Source organism: Archocentrus centrarchus, chromosome 23, assembly GCF_007364275.1.
Source record: "Archocentrus centrarchus isolate MPI-CPG fArcCen1 chromosome 23, fArcCen1, whole genome shotgun sequence".
In the NCBI taxonomy this organism is placed as follows: Eukaryota; Metazoa; Chordata; class Actinopteri; order Cichliformes; family Cichlidae; genus Archocentrus; species Archocentrus centrarchus.
The window spans coordinates 1,835,897-1,853,710 of record NC_044368.1 but is presented as its reverse complement, the minus strand read 5'-3'; the positions used below and the strand labels follow the sequence as shown (position 1 = coordinate 1,853,710).

General features: G+C 45.1%; 1 protein-coding gene across 1 annotated transcript; it reads left to right on the top strand.

Annotated features, from left to right (window-relative positions):
* The first annotated feature begins 4,151 nt into the window (after positions 1 to 4,151).
* LOC115773376 (rano class II histocompatibility antigen, A beta chain-like) lies at positions 4,152 to 5,872 on the top strand. Its single transcript, XM_030720082.1, has 5 exons — positions 4,152 to 4,203; positions 4,295 to 4,561; positions 4,847 to 5,140; positions 5,230 to 5,364; positions 5,656 to 5,872. The coding sequence occupies exons 1-5, from the start codon at positions 4,152 to 4,154 to the stop codon at positions 5,715 to 5,717; spliced, it is 810 nt and encodes a 269-aa protein (XP_030575942.1). The 3' UTR covers positions 5,718 to 5,872.
* Positions 5,873 to 17,814: the final 11,942 nt, after the last annotated feature.

The following is a 17,814-nucleotide window of genomic DNA, read 5'->3' as shown; positions in this document are numbered from 1 at the left end:
TCCAAACAAGAAAAAATGGACTTTGGTGCAAAACCAGTAAGTGAGGGAGAGCTGGTTGGACAGTATGTAGTAGAGGAAATCCTGCCCTTAAAAAAGGCTGACTGGCCCTCATTTCATGGTTGTCATTTTTATGTTGAGGTGGCGGGGGGGTTGTGCCAAAAAGTGATCGTCTGCTATAAAGTGATTCCAATGTTTCTATGTGCTTTTATGTGTAATTATTTGGTTATACTGATAAATGGAGTGCAGTCAACATGATTTTTGAAGGGCTTATATATAAAATGAAGAAATAACCTGTTTTGCATTTGCGTTATTGTACTTACATTATAATGAATCCAGTGATTTTGGTCACTTAAAATATCTTTATAGAACTGTGATGTTATATTTGCTGCAATTTTTGCAGCCTTCTGAGCCAGATTTCTGTTTAAAAATACATTGCAGCTTCTACCTTGTGATAGAAATGCTGTTCCTTGCTTAAAATGACCTGATATCATTCATCAGAGATATGTTTGACACGTTTCACAGATTATAGGTCAACAAGTCATTTAAATACAGGCAATCATTTTTTGGTACAACACTGGCAGCTGTTGACTGAAACTAACAAAGTAACTTGTAATTTCAGTTACTTCCAAAATTAAGTAACCAGTAAAGTAACTAAGTTACTTTTTTTAAAAGGAGTAACTATGCCATCACTGCTGGTGACCACTATCTGGTTTGGGAATTACCACCACGACAGGCACCAACCACCTTGTAACCTCAGCTCTGAGCAGCAGCCTCAACAACGGAGATGCGGAACATGGCCCATTCAGACTCAGTGTCCTCAGCCTCCCTCGGAATGCTGCCAAAGTTCTGCCGGAGGTGGGAGTGGAATATCTCATGGACTGGGGCCTCTGCCAGGCATTCCCAGTGCACCCTTATTACACTTTTAGGTGCACCAGGTCTGTCCAGCATCCTCCCCCACCACCTGATCCAACTCATCACCAGGTGGTGATCAGTTGGTAGCTCAGCTCCTCTCTTCATCCAAGTGTCCAGAACATACGGCCGCAGAGCTGATGATACAATTATAAAATCAATCACTGACCTGTGACCTAGGGTGTCCTGGTGCCATGTGCACTTACAGACATCCTTATGTTCAAACATGGTGTTAATTATAGACAAGCTGTGGTTTGCACAGAAGTCCAATAACAAAACACCATTCGGGTTCAGATTGGACAGGCTGTTCCTCCAAATCACGCTCCTCCAGGCTTTGCTGTCATTGCCCACATGAGCATTGAAATCTCCTAATAGAATGATCAAATCACCGGTTGGAGAACTCTTGAGCACCATGCCCATTGACTCCACGAAGGGTGGGTATTTCATTCAGTGCATAAGCACAAACAACAGTCAGGAACTGTTCCCTGGCCCAAAGGCACAGGCAAACGTCCCTGTTGTCCATTAGTGAAAACTCTGATGTAAAGGCAGCAAGCCGAGCGGACACATGAATACCCACCCCAGCTCGCTGCCTCTCACCGAGGGCAACTCCAGCCCTCTCTCCATGAGACTGGTTCCAGAGCCCAGGGCACGCATTGAGGTGAGCTCGACTACATCTAGCCGGTATCTCTCAACCTCACGCACTAGCTAAGGCACCTTCCCCACCAAAGAGGTGTCATTCCATGTCCCAATAGCCAGCCTTGATAGCCAGGGATTGGTCCGCCAGGGCCTCCGCCCTTGGCCGCTGCCCAACACACATTGCACCTGACCCCTACAATGCCTTTTGTAGGTGGTGGGCCTACAGGAAGGCGGGCCCATGTCTCCTCTTCAGGATGTGCCCAGTCAGGCACCAGGGGTTGATCCCTGGCCACCAGACACTCTTCCTCATGCTCCCACCCCAGGCTCCAGGGTGGGGCCCCAGTAACCCTATTCTGGGCAAGGTGCACTGTTCCCTTGCTGTATTTTCCACTGGGTTTGTTGGATTCGCTCTTTGTCTGGCCCGTCACTTAGAACTAATTTGCCATGGGAGACCCTACCAGTGGGGTAAGCCCCCAGACAACATCCTGGAATCACTGGGACACACAAACCCCTCCAATGTGATAAGGTGGTGATGATTCACAGAGGGGTGGACACTAGTGTTCTCCTTATTAGTGCATCCACAGTGCTACAAAACCTTTAACTCAATGTTGGCACTTTATGAAAGTAATCAGATCCAAAAATCATCTGTAAGACATTTATAATCAGCTCATTTAGGTGCCTTATTTTTATCACTAACACGAAAATGTCAATGATGTTTTTAATAAGACGTAAGGAAAGTAAAAGCATCTTATTAATGTTTTCTTTAATCTGTCAAAATAACCGCTCCGCTTTCATCTGGCTGATTGGTCTTTGGTTTACATATGTCCCTGCATATGAATCTTTGACCTCTCTGGCATATCTTAACCAAAATAAATCAGAACAACTATGAAGCTGAAAAAATGAAAAGTTACACTAATGTCAGCTTCTTGATTTCTTTTCTACAGAGAGCATCATGTGACTTGCTTTTCAGGAAGTGGCAAACAGGCAGCTGCCCTTGCTGTCCTGAAATGTAGCGGTAGTTAAACTGTGACTACCTTTTGGTTTTGGACTTCCTCCTTTGTAAAATGTCACACATTTACCTACATGTATAAAATGCTCTATGAGCCTTCCTCAGGGAGCTGCTTTAAGTAGCTGCTTGCAAGAGAATAAAGTGCTGAAAAGAGGACGAGCTCTTCTCTGTGTTCTTTGTGTTTGAGTTTTTCTAACAAAGGCCAAAATCCTGAAATTAATATTAAAACTTTAATGTAGATGTCGTCATTTATGATTTATGCATATTAAATTCACATTTAAAAATAAAGTAAATTTTCTCATGTATGATCTCAAGAAATCCTCCCATGTAACAGTTTGCTTGCAGATAGAAACAACTGGAAACTTTGATAAATGATGAACCAAATATGAAAAATAATAGAGAGTACAGTGGTTCCTCACTATATTGTGGTACCAGTTATTGCAGCTTAACTGTATTACAGATTAAAAAAAAATTTTTTTAAAATTACTAATTCTGTTCTGCGGAGTTTTCACTATATTGTGGGATTTCGTGCTATACATTTATTTCTGCAACACCACATAAATATGTTCATCACTCGAAGTGATAAATTACTGTCAGGTTTGGGGCTGTGGCCAATGAGGCAGAGGACCCAAATGCAGGACTCAAAGCGAGGAGCTTAATTTAACTCGTTAGCTTTTAATATCAACTTAGATTGAGCAAAACATAGCATAACTTGGTAACAGACTCGAAGTGTAGATATAGACTTGAACCATAAACATGGACATGAAGCATAAACATAAAGGCTCACAGTAGCAAAAAAACAATGACGCAACAAGGAACTAAACAACACAGAGACCTTAAATACACAAAGGGATAACAAGGGAAAAGGAAACAGGTGACAAAACAGGTGAACGAAATACACTGACAAGGCAAGGGGAAGTGAAACTAAACACAAAGCACAAGGAACACGAGATCGTCAAAATAAAACAGGAAATGACTAAATTAGTCACATATGTAAACTTAACACAGAGGGAACCCAAATACCATGCACAAGGAAACAATGGGAAGGAACACTAACCAGACAGGAGGATACGGAAACAAAACAAAACAAAACTGACAGCTCAACAGAAAATAATAAAGATCCTAATTCATAACACAACTCAAAGAACATAAGGGCCAACAGCCCAGGATCATGACAGTTACACCTACACCTTTAGCGGAAAAACAAGTTACAGAGGATGAAGATGCTGCACCATCTTCACTGCCATCAGTAATGCACAGCTACAGAATTCATCATCTTCTTTATTCAGGTTGTAGTAAGAGAATGGGAAAGGTTTCTAGGAGTGTGGGAAGTGTTTATAAAGCCTTAAAATATATATAAATAATGAGATGAATATATAATAAATATAATGCCACTACTTCACAGATTTTCAGCTATCGCAGGGGTCTCTGGAACATAATGTTAAAAGAAATAAAATAGTCCTAATGTAATGGACGGAGGGTATTTCATCTGGGCATTTTGGTGACATCATCATACCTGCTCTGACTTCCTTGTTTCTGTGAAAGTATAAATGCTACAGGTCAGGTTTTGTTCCTGTATTTTCCTGAATGACAAAACATGAACACCCAAAATGTTATTCTGTGTGTGGCTTTCTCCCTTTTCGGTCCAGGTGAGCTGCAAAAGTCTTCAATTTGAATGCGTCAAATTTTAAACTTTGAGTATTATTTCTGACATTCATAAATATTTCTTTTTTATTACAGTTTTCTCATATGATGATTTCTACCAAGTGACAGGATGCTGTACAGCCCATGGCCCACACTTTGAAGATACAGAATATACACTAACTTTTATGTTTAATCAGAACTATATGGCAGAGTTCAACAGTACAAGAGGCAACTGGGTGGGATTCACAAACTTTTCAATTGCTTTGGCAACATTTTGGAACAACGATCCCACGGATGCAGCAGCAAGAGCTCTTGAAAGGAAGCTGTTGTGTGCAGCCACCTTAGACATCATGCCAGTCTTAGGTAAGAGATTTGTTTCTTAATATTGTTTTCAATCAAATGTTAAATGGAGTTTTGATGCACTGATTAAAGATTGAGTATGACCATTATACTTCTGCAAATAACAATCACACTGTTCTTGTTGCTCAGCTGCATGATACTACAGTTGATTCCTAAAGATGTCATAATTCACAGCATACTCAACTATGATAATTACAGTACAGACATTTGATGAATAAATCTGTGAACAGAAAAGGTGCACTAATGTCTGTTTCTTAATAGAAAGGATGGATTTTTTTCTTTTTCCAGATAATCTTACAAGCATACCCACCATCAAAGTAAAATCAGTGAAAAGCCCAAATGGTAGACACCCGTCCATGCTTGTGTGCAGCGCCTACGACTTTTATCCCAAACAAATCAGAATGACATGGATGAGGAACGGACAGGAGGTGACCACAGACGTCATTTACACTGAAGTGATGCCTGATGGGGACTGGTACTACCAGGCTCACGCTTACCTGGAGTACACCCCTACTTCAGCAGAAACCATTACCTGCATGGTTGAACACCTCGGTCTCTCCGAGCCGATGTCTGTGGTCTGGGGTAAGTTTGCTGCTGTGATGTAATCAAAGGCAGAGTAACAAAAATGAAGCTTCATAAGCACGAGTGCTGTTTTTATCTCACTGTTTTAGACCCCTCCCTTCCAGCGGCAGAACAAACTCCGATTGTTGTTGGACTGTGTGGACTCATCATTGGTTTTGTTATTGCGATCTCTGGATTCATCTACTACAAGAAGAAGTCAGCTGCATACATTAGTGTCTGTCAAAGTAAGGGAAGTGTAAATATTAGTGCCAAACCCTTAATTCCATGTAAAAGTGTGTATAGTGTATAGTATATAGTGTATAGTGTGAATTACTTATTTTAATTCTTCTTATTTATATGTGTGTATATATGGTTGCAGGTACAAAATACATTTCACTGTGCATTGTACCGTGTATAACTGCGCATGTGACAAATAAACACTATCTTATCTTCTGGGGTTAAAAGACTGAGTGGGGAAAAGTGTTATAAATTTAACACCATGATAAATATGTTTGTTTTTTATTCTTCTTTAACAGGACAAGTGTTCATTGCTGTGGAAACACTTCCTGAAGCTGGAGAGACTGAACAGCCTGAATGAGCATTATTATTATGGGCACTCATCATCCAAGATGCCTCAAATATCACAGTTCTATGTATAAGTTTTGTTGAGTGATGGCTGCTGTGACTGTTGTGGATGGTGGGGCTTTGCATCTTTTCTATATTAATATCGTAAATTTAGTAAAGTTGTGTTTTCCTCTCAAGATAAAAATCTGTTAATGACAGTAGTAGACAGAAACCATAATCATATCTCACTCTTTAAGAGTTTGACAAAGCAAATAGGAACAACTGTATTATTTTGCTGCATTAAAACACTCGCTTCTTGTTGCCCCTCTCTGTTTCAGTCACCACTATAGTAAAGTAAGTAAAGTAAAATTTTATTTATGTAGCACCTCTCAAGACAAAGATCACAAAGTGCATCACAGCATGATGAGAGTGCTTGGAAGATTTAGTCAGAAGTCTCACAGCAGCATTCTAGACAACCTGGAGACATTCTAAGAGGTTTTTGCTTAGACAAGTGAACAATGAGTTCCAGTAATCCAAACTTATGAGAAATTCACAAATTGAATAATCTTTAGTTCAGAGTGTGACATAATATTTCTTAAGTGTAAAACCAAGAGTGAACCAGCAATTTGACATGAACATCCAGAGTGAAGGCAGAGTCAAAAGTTAGCCCAAAGTTCCTAATAGAAAATTTAGAAAATGTAGCAAGGGAATCACGAGTTTCCATCATCCTAAGAACAAATCTGTCAGGGGCACAAACAAGGACTTCAGTTCTTTCTTTATTACATTGGAGAAAGTGGTTTATTTATCTTATATATAATCCAATATACAAGCCCATCTTGGGGCTTAAAATAGATATATAACTGAATGTCATCTGCATAGAAGTGATAAGCTATATCATTAAAGGTGCTCAGGATGTACTGTAGAGGGAACAAATATAACAATAAAGGCCCCCAAACAGAACCTTGTGGCCACTGACATAAGTGGAAGAGGACCTGTACTTAGAAACAGTCAAAGAAATGCATTGTTCAGATAGATATGATATGAACCACTCCAAAGCAGACCCAGTTACACACTCTTAGTCTATTGAGTCAAACATGATGGTCAACAGTATCAAAAGCAACAGTAAGGTCCAGGATCACTGAAACAGAACGTTCTCCTGCATCACTTCCCATCACAATGTCACTGCAAACTCTGAATAGCTGTTTCTGTGGAATGAACCCTATGAAAGCCAGATTGAAATTTATCAAGAATTCTGTATACTGTACAATCTTTTCTAAAATCTTAGCAATAAAGTGTAATTCTGAAATTGGTCGGTAGCTACTGAAACTAGAAGGGTCAAGCCTGGATTATTTTAAGAATGAATGGATGACAGCATTTTTTAAATAAGCAGGGACTTGACCAGAGAACAGTTGGGTGTTAATTATAAAGAGCACACAAGCACTGATATACCCAAAGACATTCTGAACAGAAATGCAGGTAAAATGTTGAGAGAAGATGCTTTCATTGAGCCAACTAATTCTTAAGTGCTTTGAGTGATCAGGGTAGAAAAGCGCTGTATAAGAACTAGTCCATTTACCATTCCAGCTCATGTAAAGAAACAGGTGAAAACCTCTCTATAAAAACAGGCTGAGCTGAGGCAGGAACAGACAATGAAGATCCTGATGGGGAAATAATATTTCTTACATTGCTGATTTTTTTTCTACCAAGAAAGAAACAAATTTTCATAATCTTCATTAAAAAAAAACTTGGTGTCAAATTACACCTTACCTCTGCTCTTTGCAACCAGGCTTGAAAAATAAGCAGCCCTCACGTCTTTGAATTTTTGAAGGTGTAACAGCTGTGTGGCAGGCAGGAAGAGGACCCCAACGCAGGATACACCCGACGGAGGTAAAATATAAACTCAGCTTTATTGGCAAGTGCAGAACAAAAGGCAGGGCTGGACAGAGCCACCGGCAAAATTACAGAAAAAAAATAACTAAACTAGAATTCCAGATACCAGGACGCACACAGCAGGAAACCAATGACGACGACACAACAACAGTCAGAGAAAACACAGGACTTAAATACACAAGAGGATAATGAGGGGAGTGGAAACAGGTGGGAACATGGGTGAATCAAATTACATTGATGAGACAAGGGGAAGCAAAACTGAACATGACAGACAGGGACCAGATAACTATCAAAATAAAACAGGAAGTCAGATGGGGGAACAGAGATGCCCGTGGTGGTGGGTGCTGGCTCCGGGCCGGGTGCCCGGCTTTCTCCGCGGGGGTCGGGGTGTGGGGTCTGGGGCCCTGGTGCCCGGGGTCACCCGTTTCCCGGTTGGGCTCCTCCCTGCGTTGGGGGGGTCTGTGCCCCCTTGGGCGCACCGTTGAGTGGCGTGGGTGGGACCGCGTTGGGATGTCTGGCCGTCATTCCGGGATTCTGGGGTGCCCGCGCATCCTTTGGGGTGGAGGGGCACGCAGGCGAGGGAGCAGTAGTTTCCCACAGGGGCCGTTGGTTCCGGACTCAGGACAACTGTGTGTGTGTGTGTGTGTGTGTGTGTGCGTGCGTACGTGTGTGTGTCTGTGTGTGTCGGTGTCTGTGTGAGAGACATTTGTGTGTGTGTGGGTGTGTGTGAGAGATACCCTGGGGTGTGACCACCTCAGGCCCTGGACCTGCCTTCCCTGCACTGTGGTTGGGTGTAGGGAACTTTGTTTTGGGCGCACGTGCTACACGCTGCCACATACTCACGGGTGCCCTTGATAAGAGTGGACCACGCGATAAGCGACGGTCCGGTGAGTTCTGGGATGACAGTTGAACCTGGCAGTGTGGCCCCACTGCAAGACCTGGGCCCGAACCTGAGAGGGCACGTAGAGGCGGTTGGGTGGTCCAGTTCCAGGGTCCGGTTTGGTTTGGAGAGCTGTTTGGATGGCCGATTCGATCTCCCATGTAATGGAGCCTATGACACAGGAAGGCGGCAGAATGTATTCTGGCTATGGAGAGTGGTCCGAGGGACTGAATTTACGAGACAGGGCATCTGGTTTCACGTTTCGAGATCCGGGTCTGTAAGAGATGGTGAAGTTAAATCATGTAAAAAACAGAGCCCACCTGGCTTGCCGGGGATTGAGTCGTTTTGCTGCTCTGAGATAGGCTAGATTCTTGTGGTCAGTCCACACCAAGAACGGATGAGTAGCTCCCTCCAGCCAGTGCTTCCATTTGTTGAGAGCTACTTTGATGGCTAACAGTTCCCGATCCCCGAAGTCATAATTACGCTCGGCAGGTGTGAGGCGGCGAGAGAAAAAGGCACAGGGCTGGAGGTTACCTGCAGACTGTTGGGAAAGGACGGCCCCCACCCCTACATCGGATGCGTCCACTTCAACGATGAAAGGTTTAGACAGATTGGGTTAGATTAAGATCGGGCCGGAGGCAAAACGGTCCTTAAGAAACTGGAAGGCTTCGGCCGCGGCAGGGGTCCATCTGAAACGAGATTTGGGAGAGGTGAGAGAGGTTAAAGGATGAGTGATCCGGCTGTAGTCCCTGATGAAGCGTCTGTAGAAGTTGGCGAAGCCCAGGAACTGTTGCAACTGTTTCCGGTCAGTGGGTGCAGGCCAATCCAACACCGCCTTCACTTTAACTGGGTCAGCCCTCATCCGCCCCTTTTCGATCATGAATCCCAAAAAAGATGTCGTTTCCATGTGATATTCAAAGTGGCCCAGGTGAGTGTTAAATGCTGTTTTCCATTCATCCCCCTCGCGGATCCTGACGAGATGGTAGGCATTGCGAAGGTCCAATTTGGAGAAGATGGTTGCCCCTTGTAAAAGCTCAAAAGCAGAGGTGAGGAGTGGAAGTGGGTATATGTTTCTGATGGTGATGTCGTTCAAGCCACGGTAGTCGATGCATGGGCGGAGAGTCTTGTCTTTTTTCGCGACGAAGAAGAAGCCCGCCCCTGGCAGGGATGTGGAGGGACGGATGAGACCAGCAGCCCTGGCTTCGGTTATGTACTTTTCCATCGCATCCTGTTCAGGCTTGGAGAGGCTGTAGAGTTGACTGGAGGGGTAGGACGCTCCTGGCTGGAGATCGATGATGCAATCGTCGGGGCGATGAGGCAGCAGAGAGAGAGCCCGATCTTTACTGAATACCTCAGCGAGGTCGTGATACTTCTTGGGCATGCCGGAAAGGTCAGGCGGTGTAGTGTCGTCGGAAAACGATGAGTGCTGGACGGAGGGAATGGCGGACCTCAGGCACCGCAGGTGGCACTGCTCACTCCATCCAGAGATGCTCCGAGTGGCCCAGTTAATGTGCGGGTTGTGCTGTTGTAGCCAAGGAAAGCCAAGTAAGATTTAAGATTTAAGATAGTGTTTATTTGTCACATGCACAGTTATACACAGTACAATGCACAGTGAAATGTATTTTGTACCTGCAACCATATATACACACACATATAAATAAGAAGAATAAAAATAAAAAAAAGTAATTCACACTATACACTATACTCTATATACTATACACTATACACACTTTTATAAATTATAATATTTACATTGTGCAATAATGGTCCAGTTAGGGCTCAGAGTTGAGCAGACGGATGGCTTGTGGGTAAAAACTCTTCTTCAACCTTTCAGTCTTAGTCCTCAGGCAGCGGTAACGCCGGCCTGATGGGAGCAGGGAGAAGAGAGAGTGTCCGGGGTGGCTGGGCTGTTTTAGGATCTTCATGGCCCTCAGCCTGCACTGCTTGGTGTAAATGTCCTGCAGGTTGGGGAGGGTGGTTCTGATGGTCCGTTCAGCTGAACGAACCACCCTTTTTAGGGCCATGAAGTCCTGCTTGGTGCAGTTTCCCATCCAGGTGGTGATGCTCCCACGCATGATGCTCTCGATGGTGCAGGTGTAAAAGTTCCTGAGCACCTTGAGTGGGAGCTTGAAGTCTCTCAGCCGCCTGAGGAGGTAGAGACGCTGTCTGGCCTTCTTTACAGTGATGTTTATGTGATGAGTCCAGGACAGGTCCTGTGAGATGGTCACTCCCAGGTATTTGAAAGTGTCCACTCTTTCCACCTCAGCACCACTGATGACAAGTGGATGGTAGTCCCTCTGCTGCTTCCTGCTGAAGTCCACGATCAGTTCCTTTGTTTTGCTTACGTTGAGCAGGAGGTGGTTCTCCTGGCACCAGTTCTCCAGGCGGGAGACCTCTCTCCTGTAGGCTGTCTCCTCATTGTGAGAGATTAGTCCCACAACAGCAGTGTCGTCAGCAAACTTGATGATGACGTTGGACTCTGACGTGGCCTCGCAGTCATGGGTGTACAGTGAGTACAGCAGAGGGCTGAGCACACAGCCTTGGGGGGATCCACTGTTGAGGGTGAGGGAGGATGAGGTGAGGTGACCCACTCGTACCACCTGTGGTCTGCTGGTCAGGAAGCTGTGAACCCACCTACACAGGGATGGGCCCAGGCCCAGGTCCAGCAGCTTAGAGACCAGCCTGGAGGGAACTATGGTGTTGAATGCTGAGCTGTAATCTACAAACAGCACTCTCACATAGTTCCCCTTACCAGTGTCTATGTGTGAAAGGGTCTTGTGGAGAAGGAAGGATATGGCGTCATCTGTGGATCTGTCTGGCCAGTATGCAAACTGTAGTGGGTCGAGGGTGGTGGGCAGTGAGGAGGTGATGAATGTCTTGATGAGTCTCTCAAAACACTTCATCACCACAGAGGTGAGCGCTATGGGCCTGAAGTCATTGGGGCTGCTGGGGTGTGGTTTCTTTGGGACAGGGACTATGATGATATGATATGGTATGATAGGTGTCTGGGGAGACTCGAAAAGGAAAAAGGAAATCTGTTCCGAGTGGCTGCCTGAGAGAGTGACAGAGATTAATTTGGTCTTGTGGGTGATTGTGGAGAGTTTGCCGCCATCTAGGGCTGAAACCCGGAGAGGTTGGATGAGTTGGACAAGGGGGATGTTTAATTGGAGAGCCAGGGCTCGATCCATAAGGTTCTGCTCAGCTCTCGAATCGACTAATGCCAGGGCAGAGGGGCTTCATAGAGGCAGGTTGATCTTAGCTTGAATGGTCAATCTTAGTTGGGAGGAACAGGCGTTGACCGTGCCCGCCAGTATCCCCACCATTACTGACAGGCAGGTGCTTTTGACCGCACCGGACAGGAATTAATGAAATGTCCTTTCTTGCCACAGTAGAGGCACTCACCACTCGCCAACCTCCGTCGTCGCTCCGCTGCCGTCAGCTGGGTGCAACCAAGCTGCATGGGCTGCTCCTCCAAGCCAGCAGGCCTCCCCTCATCCCCAACATCCTCCTCCAGAATGTCCCTCCATTCCTCCGGGGCAGAGCGGTGAGGGGCATGATGGGAACTGTAGTTTCTCAAACCGTGCCGAGTGCTCAGGCGATCATCTAAGCGAATGCAAAGAGAGATAACAGCCCCCCAGATATCAGTGATAGGGCTGTGCAGCGTACCACCTGGTCAACTGCTGGCCAGCATTCTCTTCCAAGGTCAGTGGGGAAAGTGGTGCAAGGGCCGGCAAGTACTTCAGATCCAAGGGCCAGTGCTATTTATGCATTTTCTAGGCCTTGGAATTAATTTGGGAAATCGTCAGGGCGACAATCCCAAAGGAGGGGGAGATTGTAGCAGAAAGGACATTGATTACCTGGCCACTAGGATTGGGAGGCCATTGTGAGTATGGCGTCCACATGAGTATTACGATCTTGCTTCCAGTGACGCACACTTCCGGGTTCTCCTTCATGCTTTTCTCCTAGCTGTAGCAGGTAAATGCTGTATTTACATTGGCGCTGCTTTTAGTTTTGGTTTTCTTGTCCTGGTCCTGACAGATACTTCATTTTACAGAGCACACTGGTGATTACCTTGTTGGAAGCACTCCAACAATAAGCTTCTGGTATGGTATTCATCTCTTCATTTATCTTGCTGCAATTCCACTCTGTAGCATACTGACACTTTAACTTATAGGCCATAGCTGGGGAAGCCCCATACTCGCCATTTCGGTTCACGCTGGCATTTGCTGTGACTGGTACGTAGCTTTGTGGGTTTTCTTTTATGCTCTGTGTTTACGCCGGTCACCATTTTAACATTTATTGTCTGTTATAGGGTGTTTGGGCCTGGGTCGGTGGCGCATTGCTTATCGCGGCGCCACCATCGCTATCTCAGACAATGCTACAGAGTGCTGCTGTTTTGCCTTCCCCCTTTTTTTTGTTTTGGCTGTAGCTCAGTAGGTAGAGCAGGTCACCTACTGATCGGAAGGTCAGCGGTTCGAATCCTGGCTACTCCGGGCTACATGCCAATGTATCCTTGGGCAAGATACTTAACCCCAAGTTGCTCTCCGACCGTTCTGTCGGAGTATGAATGCGTGTGAATGTTAGGTAATTAAAAGCACTTAGCTTCGGAAAAATGGAAGTGCTTGTATGAATGGGAGTGCATGGGTGAATGCAAACAGGGTGTATAAGCGCTTTGAGTGCTCATACTGAGTAGAAAAGCGCTATATAAGAACTAGTCCATTTACCATTTACCATTTACACCGGTGTTTTATTCATGATTATTTATGCTTGCTGTGTCATGTCTTTTTATTAGTGTGGTGATGATGTTGGTGTCATACCAGCAGGAAGATCAAGGGATCCATCCATTTTTGATTCTGTGCTGGGCATCGGCAAAATAGTGATCTTCCTGTTTCATGTATAACTGGCTTGGGGTTTTTAGGGCGACACTGATGGGTTTTAGCACTATTGGTATATGCACGCTTTTTTTCTATTTGTTATGTTGCACGCCTGCCTGTTGTGAACAGCAGGTTGTGGGTATTTTATTTGGGAACCTCTTTTTTTTAATTTGGTTGTGTGCATGTGGTGAATGATCCCTCATACACTAACTGTTATTATTTTAAGACAATTTTTGTTTTATCCAGTTGTGCTCTCCAGCAAACACATGTCCAATGACCTTGTGGATAGGAGTCACCTGGGAGAATTTTGAATAAGCATTTGTCCATTGGAACTCTGGACCAGCTCTTTATCCTCTCAAGGATATTCGAGTGTGCGTGGGAGTTTGCCCAACCAGTCTACATGTGCTTTGTGGACTTGGAGAAGGCATTCGACCACGTCCCTCGGGGTGTCCTTTGGGAGGTTCTGCGGGAGTATGGGGTGTCTGGCCCATTGTTGCGGGCCATTCAGTCCTTGTACAACCACAGTGAGAGCTTGGTCCATATAGCCGGTAATAAGTCGGATTCGTTTCCTGTGGGTGTTGGACTCCGTCAGGGCTGCCCTTTGTCACCGATTCTGTTCATAATTTTTATGGACAGAATTTCTAGGCATAGCCAGGTGGCGGAAGGCTTCTTCCTTGGTGGCCTCAGAGTCTCATCTCTGCTTTTTGCAGATGATGCGGTTCTGTTGGCTTCATCAGGGGGGGGCCTCCAGCTCGCAGTGGAACGGTTCGCAGCCGAGTGTGAAGCGGCTGGCATGAGAATCAGCACCTCTAAGTCTGAGGCCATGGTCCTCAGCCGGAAAAGGGTGGAGTGCCATCTCCGGCTCAGGAACGAGTTCTTGCCTCAAGTGGAGGAGTTTAAGTATCTCGGGGTCTTGTTCACGAGTGATGGGAGAAGGGAACGGGAGATCGACAGGCGGATCGGGGCTGCTTCTGCAGTGATGCGGACGCTGCACCGGTCCGTCGTGGTGAAGAGGGAGCTTAGCGTAAAAGCGAAGCTCTCGATTTACCGGTCGATCTATGTTCCTACCCTCACCTATGGTCACGAGCTTTGGGTAGTGACCGAAAGAATAAGATCGCGAATACAAGCGGCAGAAATGAGTTTCCTTCGAAGGGTGGCTGGCCTCTCCCTTAGAGATAGGGTGAGGAGTGCGGCCATCCGGGAGGGGCTCAGAGTAGAGCCGCTGCTCCTCCACATCGAAAGGAGCCAGTTGAGGTGGCTCGGGCATCTGATTAGGATGCCTCCTGGCCGCCTCCTGGGTGAGGTGTTCCGGGCATGTCCCACCGGGAAGAGGCCCCGTGGTAGACCCAGGACACGCTGGAGAGATTATGTATCTCGGCTGGCCTGGGAACGCCTTGGGGTCCCTCCGGATGAGCTGGAGGAGGTGGCTGGGGAGAGGGAAGCCTGGGCTTCTCTGCTTAGGCTTCTGCCCCCGCGACCCGGCCCCGGATAAGCGGAAGAAAATGGATGGATGGATGGCATTTGTCCATTGCAAGGTCAAAATAATAGTTTGACCCCGATTAAATGCCCCAGTGACGATACTCCTTAATATGTAATAATGTATATATAATTTCTGAGAGAGTAGCTTTGGCTGACCACAGTGAATGGGTTTATTTGCATGGGGAACAAACTATGTTGGATCTGCTGCTCACTGTTCTGTATTTTCTTGGTTTAAGTGGTTCAATAAGTCCTACATGACTCTTCCCCTCCTCCCATCACCCACTTCTTTCTGTCCAACATCATTTATATCATTTGTTTAAGAATGAGGAAGGTTCCCAGTAACAAAGACAACTTTCATACCAAACACAATAGAGACGGTGCAGTACACTGGGAAGTACAGACTGAATATGTTCCTAAAAATTGTAGTTATTCTCTCTGCAGCAGCCTGCATCGAGGCAGAACGTAAGTATGACTGCTGGCTCACTTATACAAGCTTATTTATGATTCATTTGTAATTTAGACTCTCAGTAGCACTGTTTTTAACTGCATTGTTACTTTATCGTAGGAAGTAATTCACTTTGTTATGTCTATGGATGCTTTGACTCAAGTGATACTCAAATCAGTGCAACACTGGATGGTGATGAAATATACTATGCTGACTTTAAAAAAGGTATTCTGATTTGGGACAGCAAAATACCCACAAATGTTCGTCCTGAGTACGCTTACAAATCTGCAGTTTTATTCCGAACTATGTGCAAAAATGACATCAGCAAATGGAAGTCAGACAAGTCAGTGATAAAGAAAAAAGGTTAGTGATACTCAAACCATTACACTGGGGTTATTGTAGGGTCTTTACCCACAATACAAAGCGCCTTGAGGCGACAGTTTGTTGTGATTTGGCGCTATATAAATAAAATTGAATTGAATTGAATTGAATTGGGGCATGCAGGTCGGATCACAGCCGACCACTCTCACCCTGGGCACAGACTTTTTGACCCTCTCCCCTCAGGCAGGAGGCTACGGTCCATTCGGACCAGAACCTCCCGCCATAAGAACAGTTTCTTCCCCTCTGCTGTTGGACTCATGAACAATAACCCTAAGACTGTTACCACCACCCTCCACAAACGCTGATGACCCTATGTCTATGCACCTGTCTGTTTGCACTGATGTACATATTACTGGACTATAGTTTACATTCTTTTATCTTTTAATTATTCTCTGCACTGTATATTTTGTAATATTGTGTTATAGTTATAGTTCTAATATCTCTGTATATTTGTAATTTGTATATTTGTAACATTGTCTTATAGTTTTTATACTTATTTGTTTTTTATAAGCACAAAGTACCGCAGCAATTTCCTAATGCTGTGAACCTGTTCACCCATATGGCAATAAAACCTTCTGATTCTGATTCTGATTGAATTGCTTGTGCCACAGTTTTTTTTTAATTACATCATACGGCTCACAACACATCATAGTACACATAGGGCCAGCTGGTTGTCACTGCCGCCCCTGGGACATGAGCGCCTGTGGGTCCTGAGGTACATGGCTGGATGTCTTGGCGTGGCTCTTGGCCTGCTCCCTTAGCGGTTGTGGCCTGGGGGTGGCTCGGGCTTCTTTGGTGTGGGGTGGCTCTGCTGGGTGTTGGGCGGTTCTCAGGTGCCTGGGGCCTTGGGGCCGTGTTCTCGGCTCATGCTGGGGGGGGCCAGCCTGCCGGGGGGGTGGGCTGCTCATTGCCTCTGGCTCTCTGGGCTCTTGCCCATTGACCGTGGTGACTCCATCTGGGGCCCCCCTGCTTCCTCCTCTGGGGTCTGTGCATGGTTGCCATCAGGATGTGTGGCCTTGGGTCTTCTGAGTTCCTAGAGGGCCGTGGATGGCCCGGGTCACCTGGGTCTTTCCCTGCTTGCCTCTGGATTCCGAGGGGGGTGGTTGTGGCTTGTTGCCCTCATTGGTGAGTATGTTCCATGACAGAGGCATACACACATTGCTACAAACTACAGCATGACTGTGTGTATATGTATGTATGTATGTGTGAATGTGTATGTATGTGTATCTACCCCTCTTATATACTTGTATTTTTTTTTGGTTCTATCGCTTTTTTATTTTATTTTTTTATTTTTTTCCCATTCTCTATCTCTCTCTTTTTGCCCCTCTCTACCTGCTTGTCAGACCTGGCATGAATAAATAAAATAAAAATAAAAAATGCAAACATTAACAAGAATTGCCTTTAGAAAACAAATAGAGCTCTTCTTGTAAAAGCAAATATGTTTGGTACAACAGTGCATTCAGATCATCATTCTGATTGCAAAAACTGCCAGACATGATAGGCTGAAAAAAATATTGTATTTTTCTATTAGCTTTAATAAACAGCTGTAAATCAGGGTGCCTGTTTCTTGTTGACCGTCTACCAAATTTGCACACAGTCACTGCTGTATTTGAATTCTGTTTTAATCTTTACTCCCAGACTCTCAAACACCAGAAGATCTGCAGCTTAAAGAATAAAAACTAAAACAGAGGCACATCTGAACATTAATCTAATGGAATAACAACTGTAAACTATCAAATCCACTTAATGATGGTGTCATGTAACTCTTTGTGGCTGACAGGGTTTCAACCTAATTTGCAGAACTCAGGAGACAAAACATAGACTCAAAAAGGTAAGCTTAATGCTGAATACTTTCCAGAATATAACAATACAAAAAAACTAGGAATCAAAGAAGAGATACAGAACGCACAGGCACACAGCTCTGAGGGAGGACAGGACAAAGAACGAAGGAAAACTGAGGGTTAACTATGAGGACACAGGGGAGAGAGGACACAGCCGGGGCAAACAAGACACAGGTGAACAGAATCTGACTAATGAGCACCCAGTTTGAATTTGAGAGACAAACACTCTATTCTTAATTTTAAGCTTAAAACTTTCCTTTTTGATCAAGCTTATGGTTAAAGCAGGTGACCCTGAACCCTCCCTTAGTTATGCTGATATAGGCCTGGGGGGGGGGGGGGTT

Bases quoted from the DNA above. Each gene is read 5' to 3' on its own strand.
- LOC115773376 (XM_030720082.1), top strand. From the start codon at position 4,152: ATGAACACCCAAAATGTTATTCTGTGTGTGGCTTTCTCCCTTTTCGGT. The intron at 4,562-4,846 runs GTAAGAGATTTG...TTCTTTTTCCAG, and splicing joins AGACATCATGCCAGTCTTAG to ATAATCTTACAAGCATACCC. The intron at 5,141-5,229 runs GTAAGTTTGCTG...TCACTGTTTTAG, and splicing joins GCCGATGTCTGTGGTCTGGG to ACCCCTCCCTTCCAGCGGCA.